At 40.1% G+C, this 12585-nt stretch overlaps 1 protein-coding gene across 2 annotated transcripts in view; it reads left to right on the top strand.

The window, feature by feature from the left end:
• The first annotated feature begins 2048 nt into the window (after positions 1 to 2048).
• PKP2 (plakophilin 2) overlaps positions 2049 to 12585 on the top strand; it is an 85025-nt gene continuing 74488 nt past the window's right edge. Inside the window, exon 1 of one of the 2 annotated variants that reach the window (XM_029205504.1) lies at positions 2049 to 2298. In XM_029205504.1, coding sequence (XP_029061337.1) covers positions 2085 to 2298 — 214 coding nt within the window. In that variant the 5' untranslated portion in view covers positions 2049 to 2084. The remainder of the gene's footprint in view (positions 2299 to 12585) is intronic. The other variant, XM_029205506.1, reaches the window with a different exon arrangement.

The following is a 12585-nucleotide window of genomic DNA, read 5'->3' as shown; positions in this document are numbered from 1 at the left end:
GTAAAGAAACTTGCTTAAGGCCACACTGTATACAAAGGACAAGTTAAGATTTGAACTCAGATCTGCCTCATTCACAAGCTGTGCTTTTAACCATCCTGTCAAATCATGCAACTACCCAATACCAAGATGTCTACGTGCTCAATAGGATATTAGGCTAGTCAGTTACAACATCACACTTGGAAAAAAAATCAATTTGAGAGGAAAAAAGTAAATGAAGTTTGGCTCAATCAAATAAATAAATGAGAAACATTCCTCTCCACCCCCGTGGTGAAGGATCTAGATGGAAACAGAGCTGACCTTGTAAGTTATGGCTCTCCAGGCACAAAAAACAAAGAATGACCCAGCTGACCCTGTGGGGCAGGTACTGAAATTGTCTTTCAAAGCAGCATTCACAGAGCTGCCAGAGGAGGCCAGGAGTAGGGAGGGGGGGAGAGGAAGAAGAAGGGAACAGGAATGGAGTTTGATGTTGGAAGTCTCTATATCACTTCCCCTTCAGTTCACCCTTCTCTTTTCAGTTGATTCTCAGCACCAGGTTTGGATGTTTACATCTGGCTATATAATTGAGTTCTTCACAAGGTATAATCTACCTCAAGACTGGTCCTGCAGGGATAGAAGGAATTGCATCCAAGACCCACCATCCACATGGCTTCACTTAAGCTGAGAAAGGGTGGCAGAGCTATCACCGCTCCAGCTGTCCAGGCTTTGGGCCCCTTGATTTCCTCTTCACCCCCGGAAGGCCTTATACCTGTGCATTAAGTGTGTGTGTAAAGATAGAAGGGTATGCTGTAGGAAAATGAGGACAGGGGAAGCTGTGTTCTCCAGCCACTGAATAAGTGGGGTTCTGCAATAACTGAGTGATTTGAGGGAAAGTGGACATACAATCCCAAGCAATCAAAGGGAAGATTATCTTAATACCAGGGGTAGATGTTTTCTTTCTGCTTCTCAAGTCTAAAGAGGGAAAGCAGGACGAATGGAGTGGCTTTGTTGTAAACTTTAAGGTCAAGGACTCTTTCTGTTGAGCTTAGCTCTCAAGTTCTCAGAAGTCAACTAAGTGTGAAACATAACTAATAGCCGGGTAAGTATAAGTTGTGGAAGATAGGACTGAAAGTCAGAGGCTCCTTCTATGGGTCCCCTACAAAGAGCCTATCATAAAGAGGACTTCATCAACGTTAGCAGGGCTGTTAGAAAGTATCACCTATTGCAAGTGTGCTCTCTTATTGGAGTTTCTCTGTGTGGGTGTGTTCCTAAGAGAGGAGTGGGTGAGCAAGAGTGTACTGGGTACAATTTGAGTATGTGCAAGAGAAAACAGAAACTCTCAGTGAGGAAAAACATAGATTTACGGGACGGCATCTGTGCAAAAAAGGACACAGTCCCTGAAACTGTACTAAAGGAAAAACAAAACAAACAAACAATTTTAAAATGTCTTATTTTACACAAGACATCTTCTTGGCACATTTCCCTCCTACTTCCTTTTCCGCCTGACCAAATAGCCCCTTCTCACCCCAGGTCCACGAAATGTTTCGAACAGTCTGACAGAGCCTGACTAACCAGATAGACTACTCACTCCGGGATCCCAGAGGCAAACCCCAGCCCAAGAACAGAAGTTACTCTCCAGGGTGCACGTGCCTGGAGGTCGGCCCTTGAGCAATCAAGCGGAAATCACATCCTTTTCGAGGGCTGGACCGAGGCCGGGCGAGAAAAAGAGAGCGGTGCGCGGCCCCGGCCCACAGGATCCGAGGTGACTCGGAGAGTGTGCACGCCCTGGGGCGGACCGCGCCCCTCTCCCGTTTCCCTACAAGGAGTTCAACTAGTCAGGTGTCGGCGCGCGCGGCCCGCCCGGCCCAGCTCCCTGGCGGATTGCGCTTGCCGCGCTGGAGCCGCGCCCCCTCTCCCGGGCGAAGGCCCAGCGCCAGGATTCCCGAGGCCTCGCTCGCCGCAGCTCTGGCCTCTCACCGGCGCGAAGGCGGGGCCGGAGGCGGGGCCGGCGTGGCGGGGCGGGGCTCGCACCGGTGCCCCGGTCTCCGCCGCAGCTTCGCCCGTAGGTCTCGCGGCAGGCGCGTGGCTTGGTCGCCAGCTCCGGCCCCATGGCAGCTCTAGGCTCCTCGGCTGAGTGCGGCTACATCCGTACAGTCCTGGGCCAGCAGATCCTGGGGCAGCTGGACAGCTCCAGCCTGGCCTTGCCCTCCGAGGCCAAGCTGAAGCTGGTGGGGAGCAGCGGCCAGGCGGCCAAGAGCCTGCGGATCCAGGAGCAGGTGCAGCAGACCCTGGCCCGGAAGGGCCGCAGTTTCGTGGGCAACGGTGAGTGGAGCCCCGCTGTGCCCTGTACCGCCCCCACCCTGCCCCTTATCCCTTCCCTCCCCCTCCCTCACCCTCAGCGCCCAGTTGCTTCGACTTGCTTCTTCCTGAGGGTGCGGAAACTGGTGTTCTGCCCACCTGTGGGTCGCCGGCCCTTTGTACGATCTGTCGCGCCTCCAGACTCAGACCAGCTTACTTTGGGAAAGCACTGTTTTTAAAAACAAACTCTTACTCAGATGTGTCGTATATGTATCTACGTATATTGTTTATATATATATATATATATATATATATATATATATATGAAAAGAATTCAGTCCAAGATTCCCTTTCTTAACCTGTTCCCCTAGGCCCCCCGCCCCCACCCCCACCCCAGGGGACTTCATCTGGAGGCTCCGGCAGTCTGTAAATACTTTGAAATTCTCTGCAGAAATTTGGTATGATCATTTTTCTGGGAGAAAGCGCCCCTAGCTTTTACTAAAAATTTTAAAGGATCTATGACCTCCATAAATATTTTTAAAAAGAAAACCTGAAAACACTGGCGCTCCTACAACCTGTAAACTGCGATTGTGGTGCTTCGCCCAGGTACTTCGGGGCACTCCACCCAGTGTACTGAGCGAGTGGTTGATCTAGGAAGTGAAAAGATTGGGTAGGAGAGTTTGGGCTGGGGAACAATCACCCCACCCCACGGGTGACGAGGAGGAGGAGAAAGAAGGGGACTTCGGCCCCGCCGGCAGCAGCCCCGCCGGCCTTGCTGCGCCCCGCCAACGCACTCGTGAGCACAGCGCTGGTTTCTACGAAAAATTAAACTTGGAGGTGAACAGAGTTAAAACAACACACACACACACACACAAAGAACACTATATTAGTAACTGATAGTCAAAGGAGGTGGAAGGGTAAGAAGATGGCAAACCAGTTGTGAAAATTAGAGAACGTGAAATATCATTTCTCTCCTGCTAAAAGTCAGATGATCAGAGCCACTCAGTAATTCTTTTACTAGTTGTTTAATTTATTTTTTCATTATAAAAGTATTCTAGGCTTATTATGGAAACGAGAGGAAAGAAATTAAACAGTTAAGTTGGGTTATCAGTTGTTTCCTGCAATGTTGAACTGTTTCTCTAGGAAGTTAACTCGAGAAATGGCAAATGTAGAACCCATTAGGAAAAAGAAAAATGCTTGCAGACCAGATCAGAGATTTAAAACAGCAGACCCTGCGAAGCTGTATTGTTTTACATTTATGTAAAAGAATTTTAAAGGATCAGGCAATTAATATTTACATACTTGAAAGGTAAAGAGATGTTTAATAATTACAGTTGATGTAATTGTGTACCTACTATGTGCCAAGAATTGAACTCTGTGGTTTGCATTCATTATGTTACTTATGTTTCCAGAAAGAAAAAAAAAAAAGCTTGTGAGGTAGGGTGCTTTAATCCCCATTTTACAGATGAGGAAACTAAGCAGTTAAGTAACACTCAATTTCCCACAGGTAGTAAGTAGCAAAACTGGTAGTACTTAAACTCCCAAGCCTGAATTTTTAAACCACTCATCAGCTATATTGTTAAGCTTTTTGGTAATTAATAGAAAGTGGGATTTTAATTCAACCTTAAGCCTCTCTAAGCCCCCATTCCATTTTCCTTTAAATAAAACTGAGATAGTTCTGAGAGAGTGGGGAGGTCTCAGTGACACAGAACTGCCACAGCACATGGAAAAAAAGAACGTATATTTACATTTAGGAGTCTGACTAAAGACCCTAGGACAACTGAGGTCAATTTTTGACCAGTGGGGTCATTGTACCCCTTTAGTCTGTGCAGATCCAGTGCCAAACTGAAACCAAATTAGCTGCTTCTGCATAGGGGAACACAAGGGATGCACCTGAAATATCCTTTCTTACCCTCTGAGAATGGCTGGCTAGGAAGAGCAACCAGACATCAACTATTCAATAAATGCAGGGAATGAACAGAAGGAAAGGGAGCATTGCCGAGCATCTGCTATGCGCCTGACCCTGTTCAAGAATATGTTTGCATTTTATTATATCCTTAAAACAATTATATGAGATAGATATGCAGATCCATTTCACATATGAAGAATGTGTCAGTCTCTCAATATTTATTGGACGCTTAGTCCCGAACCCACACATGATTTGTTCTCTTGACAATGGCACATTCATGTTGTTTGGTGAACTCAGGAACTATCAGGTGAGTCTGTTCTTTACGCAGGGCACTGCACATGCTGAATTAAACATACACTCTCCTTGCTTTAAAGCAAGGAGTTCAAAGTCTGTAGAAGGAAAATGCTCTCTCTAAAAAAATGCGTTATCAAATAAAAAATGGTAAGCTACCCAAAGGAAGAACAGCCAACGAATTATGGAGTTTAGAAGAATGAGTTAGACTACTAGCTGAAGGGAATTTTGAAAAGCTTCTTGGAGGAATTGGGATTTTAGGTCTCAAAAATTCAGTAGGATTGGACAGAGGAAGGGTTTGGAGGAAGAGCATTCTAGGAGGGAACAGCAGGAATATTACACAGTTCACAGAATTGATATCGTAGATAGAACAAAGGGCACTGTCATGATGCTTCTGCTCCAACGCTTAGGGCAACTGCTTGAGTCCAACTAAGAAACAAAGTGTTTGAAATATTTTTATTGCAACAGGAGCTTCCCAACAAGCTGAAATACACTCAGCCTACACAGAAGTGCAAGCCAGGCAGAGAGATAAGGCAACAAACAACACCTACTTACTCTAAACCTCAGCTTTCTGAGACTCAAAGGGGAAATCAGCTTCAAAGGAATTTAGCGTTAACACACCATGGAACAATTACCAGGGGTGATTTGTGTATGTTGTTTAATTAAAGTTCTTTGAAAAGGTTTGGGGGCCCTAATGGTTGTGAGTATTGTTTTTATTATTTCCCTATTACTATCCTGTCTCTAAAGTTGAAACAGACAGGCAGTTGTTGAAACAGTGCTGGTCTGGAAAGAATCCTGTATCAACATAAATTCTGGGAAGAAATGACCCTGGTGTTAACTGCTGTTAGCTCCAGGGACCTGGAGAATTCAGAATTGTTGACATACCTGTAAGATTGAGGCAGCAGATAATATGCTGAAAACAGAGATGAGATAAATGTGACTGATTTGTTGATAAATACCCTGCAAGGGTCTTTAAGCTGTCAACTTCTCTCTAATGCCTTTATATAAGTGAATGGTTTTCATTGTAAATTACTCTAACTTTTGTTATTTTAGATTGTGTTGAACATTTTAAAATTGGCTGTAACTCTTGGGGCCGGGGGTGGGGGGGGCGGGGGGTGGTGGTGTGTGGAAGAGAGGTGTATAGCAGCACTGTGAGATGAGTCTGTATTGTAGGAAATTTAAAAAATTCTTTTATAAAAGTCACATAGAAGACATTTAAGAATTGCAAGTGCAGTATTAGCAAAGGGAAGAATTTTTAGTGTCCATATTCTATTTATTACATTTACTTTGAAAGTACTACTACTTTACTTATTACAACAGTGCCCCCTTGGGTGCCTGGGTAAGGAAGAAAGTCATGCTTTAAATTATTGTATGTATACAATATGTATAAAACACAATGAACAATATCCTAATAAAATTTGCAGCTTCTTTGGAAATCAGCCAAAGGCATGCTGTTTACTTAAATGGTTTTCCTGGCCAAGATGTTTTGAATATCTGTAATCAGAAGGAATTTTGGAGAAAAGACTGAAAATCGGCTAAGGTAGCAAAAAAGGCAATTAATAGGTATTATTTGTGGGGCAGAGGCCCGGGGTGGGGTGGGGGGGAGTTAGACATTGTTTAAATCCTGTATGAATTATTTGTTGCCAAAAAAAGGAATGCCAGGAATGAAGCAATTCTGGAAGCGAGGCGACTGGTCATTTAGAAAGCAGGAGAAATCAAGAGAGAAGGAAAAAAAGTTAGATGGTGGGGTGGCAGGGACATGGCCATGCTGCTGTGATTGTAAAATGTCAGTAGTGCTACATGATTTAATGTACTTCCTTGTCTGCCAGTGTCTAGCAGATCAATTGCAATGACTTAAAAAAAAAAGTGCCTTTTTTTTTTTTTAGAAATTCTTCTGATTATAATAAGTCAAAGGAAATAGAATGTTAACAACATGGTGATTACAAAAAAATTAACTCCCCTCCCCTAGAAATGGTGAAAACACATCTTTTATGGATAAGGTCTTGAGTGAAAGCGTGAGTAGGGGTGCTTCAGAATCAATGGAAGTATTAACAGTGTTTGATTATAAAAGTACATTGCTCTATGTGTCCCAGATAAGGTGCAAGAAATTTCCTTAAGAGAAAACATCTGTTCACTTAGGCTTTTTAAAAGACTGCATTAATGTTATTTATGCCCTGTGTTAGTAAGTTCCAATCATGGGAACAACTTACTTGAATTAGATATTCTAGGTATTTGTTGTTCACATTGGCTTATTCTCCTAATTGTTTTGGATATCAGCTTAAAATTTTTCCCCTATGTGTTAAAATAAGGTCATACATATTTACTTTATTTTATCTTCAAATAGTCAACATTAATTTTACACTCATTGAATTTCTGGTCTGATCAATAGAAATTATTAAAAGCTTTATTTTTTTCTTTTCTGAGAGCAAGCATATTATTGACAACCTATCTATGATAATAATGTATAACAAATATGTTGCTAAAACCTCTGGAATTTATATATCAGACTTGATTAATATTGTCTGTAATAAGATCATTTGATACTATCTCAGATGAAATTCAAGAATTTTAAGCTATACAATTCTGAGATAAATGTTGGACTCCAACTATTTTGTGCCAGTACACAAATGTATGAAGACATAAATACCATACTCCTTCTAGGGAAGTAAACAGTAAAAGGAGTGTTGCAAGTGGGAATAGACACAATTAGTAGAAAACTTAATCTTTGTGCTAGAGTGAGCCATCTCACTCCCCTGACTTATTAATATAAGAACAATAAGCAGAATTTCAGGTCCTCTTATAATAGAATGATTGAAAAATCTATTGTGTATATTTTGTGTTATGCCATTAATGGTGATTGGATATAGGACATAAAAACAGTTGCTCTATTCTTAAGTGCTTAAAGATGAGCTGGGGAGCCCAATCAATATGTAGACTTAAATGAAAAGGCATATTTAGAAAAAAGAATCTTGAGCATTTGAAACCACAGCTCACCATTACCATTAAAAGAATTCACATATTTGTTTTCTTGGAGTAATCAGCTTTAGGCTTAACAATATTAATTGGCCAAAGCATCATAATCAAAGTTTTGCAATTCCTTGATATCCAGAAGAAAATACTGCTCATTAGAAGCTTAATAAATTATTCCCACTTTATCTTAAATCTCACTAATATGTTCACAGGATATGGGTGAGAAGGGTCACATCCGAATTATTGTATCTTGATTACCTTTTTCTTTGAAGGAGGAAAATAAATGGAAACTTTTCTTGACAGATCATAGGAACTTACAGAATACCAAAATATTGCAGATAAAACACAAGCCATACAGATAAGAGAATGACAGTAAATATATATTATGCAGATGTAGAATCAACCTTGCCACAAAGAACATAGTCATCTTTTCTAATCACTTAGCGTCTGCCTGCATTTGGGGGAAAATTTTTTTTCTCTCTATATTCCTAGAATGACAGAGAAACAGTAGGAAATATTTGAGCACCTTCCATCCACTCCAAGACAAAAGCATACATGCAGCTATCATCTTCACATTTTGGCTCCACTGTGGTAATCCACAGGATAGATGTAGGCCTGAAGGATTAAGTGCAAACTGAATGTGTATAACTAGGATATTTTTAATGTACAAGGAAATACTGACTAATCAACCATTAACTTGTGAGGTGATGATGAAGGACTGTGCCAGAAATGGTAGTAAAATATGTGATTCTTTATATCAAGAAGGTAAATCTGGCCTCACTCCAATTCATTCCTCACCTAGGTAGTAAACTTTCTAAAATCTCAGCACATCATTTCCTGATTTAAATTACTTCGGTCTGTTGCTGTTCTCTATAGGAGCGAAATCCTTATTCAGTATGGCATTCCAAGTTCTCCATGCCTGCATCTTCTCAAACTTGGTCCTATCACCACTACTCCCACACCCAACCAAACACCAGCGATTTATCTTGCTCGATTCCTATCCCTACCCCCTACTGCCCTCACTCCTCTCTCCCTTCTTTTGGCTGGGTTAACTCTTAAACGCCACTCAAAACTCAGTTCAGTTGTGCCCCTGTATAGGCAGCTGTCCCTCATCCATCCTGATCCAAGTTAAATATTTGATCACTGTGATGCGCACAAGATGTTTCAGTAGGGGAAAAACATGAAAAAATGCAGGGGTTTTCTGAAAATACATTTGGCAGATTTGGTGGATTTAAAGAAGGGACAGCAGTTATGTATCAGTTGGGAGAGAAGAGGTTAATACTGTCAAGTGAGGGGCAGTGGAAATATCATGTCTTGAGTCATTACAAAAACCTATAGCAAGTTTTTTAAAGCAAAAAGTTCTTTAAACTCATCTTTTTTGACTATTAGTTGCATCACTGTGAGTATAATGTGCTATTTGTCATTGTGGTTCTAAAGTTTTACAAGTGATCATTATGAGGTATCTCAGAAAATGAATTGGCAAGAATGCCAAAGTAAGGTGATAAATTATAGTAATTCATATAGATTTAGAAACCTCCAGGGTGTACCAACTTAGTGCTTTACTAGTGTGCTAAGTTACCAGTTTATAATCACAAATTTTATGATCACATATTCTGGCTACTCAAACAAAATACATGATATAGACACCTGCAGTGTAAAAGGGCCTTTTTTTTTTTTTAAGGGCCTTTTAAATATGTGTTTTGTGGTTATCTAGAGCAGTAATTTGAGGATTACCCCCAAAATGTCATAAACTGATGTCATAAACTGCATAAGAGGCTCCTGAAAAATAAGGACTTCTGGTGGCTAGTTAGTATATTATTAGTGGGTGATAGCCATTGACTTAGTGACACAGTGGCACATGGAGTGTGTGGACCTTTTGCTAGGATTGTTGGTCTGTCCCTGGCATATTCAACTTTGTTTGAAGCCAGCTCTGCTCACCACTGTACTACCAACACTGACTCCTGGCATATTCCACTTTGTAAGAACTCATAGCCAGTACTTTCCAACTGTACACTCAGTACACTGAGTTGTTCCTCATGGTTGATTATGTGAGCTTTCTTAACTGGTAAGTTACAGCACTGCACATTTTTTGTTAATTTTTCAATAATGCAAAACATTATTAGGCTTTGGTCTGCTTTAAAACAATTTTTCACTATAGTTTTTTAAGCCAACAAATTCCACTCCTCTTCCAGCCTGAGCAAGTGCTTACCTGAGTTGCACACAAGGTTGTAGAATTGCGGTTTGTGTGAATATCTGATCATTTTTCTTAGAAAGTAAAAACAGAAGAAGATAAAAGAAATATATATTTTTTTAATGTTAAGTCCAGGAAAATGAATTCTATGTTATATGCCCACACAGGCAAAGGAAAATCCTTCAGCAACTCAGGAGTCCTGTTGTATGGTTCTTGATGGGTCCTTACATATTTTGTGTTTTCTTTTAAGTACCTACTTTTGTTAGTAAATTATTTTAAGGGTCTATTTAAATATGAATTGCTATACAAATTCCTTCTGATAAGTTTCAAGAGGTCACGTAGTTAAATCTTTTTAAGGTATATGGAGAAAGAGAGCTGTTGCTACCCAGAGGTTGCTGTGAAAAGACCAAATACAAGAAAGTGATAGCTTTTAGAGCTTTTAGACTTCCAGAATCTAATCTCTTTCCATCAAAAAGACCATTGTGAATCCACACAGTGAAGACAACTGCTTGTGATTGTGAGCACAATAAATTGTAGCATTTAAATCAGTACTGGTAGTGAACACATACTGATTTCTATGCATACCTGTTTTCACGGGAATTTCTTATACCTCCATCTCTACACATTCTCCTTTTAAAGCTCAGTGTGAACCAAATCAGTTTTTCACCTATGCTCAGAGAGTGCTAGATGCTTGAAAGAAAAGATGCTTCTCTGAATGTGAATGCTACTCTCTTCTCTCTAATATAAGCAGGTTATTTAAAGGTCTTGTTTGTTTGTTTAGCAACTCTCTATCATCTACTTACCATAAGGGAAGCTGTATTTTTAAACGTGCCCAGATACCGGTAATGGAGTCACAATAGAGGCTTGTCAATTTGATTTCATAACTATATTAAATTTAACCAATTGGGTAATAAAGCTGGTCACAAAAGCTACAAAGAACTGATTATGGAAATTAATTTTCTATTTTTAACCCTAACAATATTTCATTATTTTGGACAACACTTGCATAGATGACCAGAAATCAAGATATTTTCCCACGAACAGCTGCTTAGGGATCACATCATTCAGATTAACATTCAGAATTGGAAAGAGAGAAAATTACATTTCCCGTGAGGTCTGCACCTCTGCAGTCTTCTGAGCAATTTGGAATCCTTCCATCGAAACCAACCCCCCTCGTTCTCACCCTCCCACCCTGCCCCCACAATTGCTTTGACCTGAATTGCTTGTTATCTGAGGAGGATGGAGTTCTGTAACTGCATCCTTCATTTCCCTTAAAGTGGGCTCCATAGATGTCCACAGTGTTCTTAGAAGAAAAGGTTTGGATAATGTTGCCTGAGTCAGTATTATTAATAATTTGAAATAGTCCCTTAAAAATCATTGCCTTCTTTAGGAGACAGCAAAAGCACATTATGCAGTGTGTAAGTGAAATGAATGACCAGTTAAAACCACAAAATGATCATCCTCAGTGGCTGGATCAATCAAAAATAACCAGAAAAAGTTAAATTCAGTACCCGAATCAAAACTCTTAGATACAACACTGTGTAAATTAAAGCATGCAAACTAGTTTATCCCTCTTTCTACAACAGATTAATTCATGAAAATGTGTGGAAAACAGATTTTGTGACCCAAATTCTTTTTTAAAACCGTATCTCATTTTTGCATGTTGCTTTACAATTTTAAAAGTATTTGAATGTATGCTTTCTCAGGTAAACCTCTCTCTCAGCAACTCTGTTAGTAGGTGGAATTAGGGGAAATAAATCTAGGTGATTTGTCCAGACGCACAGAAAGGAGTAGAGTTGGAGGCTCCAGACCAAGTCCACAGATTTCTTCAGCTTAGGGAAGGTACCTACATACTTCTATGATGTAAGCAAGCCCTTTGAAATGTAGTCATGCTCTAATTTTCCATGTTAGAAAATATGGATTTTTATGTTGGATTTATTTAAAGCAGTATGTGCCTGTATGTATAATATGTTTTTGTTTTCTTATTTCTGTTTTTGGAGAAGGGCATGGCTGAGTTATTTTATATGTTTAACTGTCATATTATTATTTGTTTTATTCTCCAATTGAACAGAAAATAATGACTTGCCTTAAAGAGGTTAGTTTCCATTCTGATTAATACTTATTTTTTAATTCTACCCAGTTTAAAATTTCTTTAAAATCTTAGAACACAGCTGCTAATTCATTAATCCACTATACTGATCTCAAACTCAACGACTGCCTAGGCAAATTAATCTGCGTTATTTGTTGTTTAAGATTGGCGTTTTAACTAGAGAAACCATCTATTGAGCCATCCTGCAGGTTGACTATCAGGAGTCACAACTTTCCTTGAACAGGAAGAGAGTCTGTGGTTTAAAGATCTAATCTGATTTTATTCCCTGTTACCAACTACCTTGTAGTTATTTTGGAAACCAGTAAATCGGTCTCAATTCTTTCATCTGAAAACTGAAGGAGAAGCTTCCTTTTAAGGATTTATGTCAGCAAATAAAGAACTTTTACCAGAGTATTTGGAGTTGCCCAGGTAAAGGTTCTAGAGGAAAGAGAATGACTGTTATTGGTTCTCATTAAAAAAAAACTCTGATAATAATATCTCTCCAGGGTTTTGATAAATGGCAATTTCAGAAGAGCCACAGTGCAGTCAAATAGTAGAGATCAGTGGAAAGGATGAGCCCAGAGTTCAAACCCGATATTAAATCTCTTCACAATTTGAAGCAAGTAATTTGTTTCCCTCTTTTTTAAGGGACATGCCAATAGCTAACTCTGCATCACAAAGTATTGAAAAATAAAATAATTTGAGCTCCTTAAAGAAAAGTAGTATTGAAATGTAAGGAGTTGCTTTAAAATGCCTTAGCAGCCTCAGCAACAACGTGAGTTAAAGAATGTAAACTAAACATTTAGCCTCCCTTCCCACACCAGCAGGACCCTTGCAGCCCTGCCTCCCTGATAGCCTGGG

The sequence above is a fragment of the Monodon monoceros genome, unplaced genomic scaffold, assembly GCF_005190385.1.
Source record: "Monodon monoceros isolate NGI ecotype Baffin Bay Population unplaced genomic scaffold, NGI_Narwhal_1 Super_Scaffold_6, whole genome shotgun sequence".
In the NCBI taxonomy this organism is placed as follows: domain Eukaryota; kingdom Metazoa; phylum Chordata; class Mammalia; order Artiodactyla; family Monodontidae; genus Monodon; species Monodon monoceros.
This window is presented reverse-complemented; position numbering and strand designations above follow the sequence as displayed.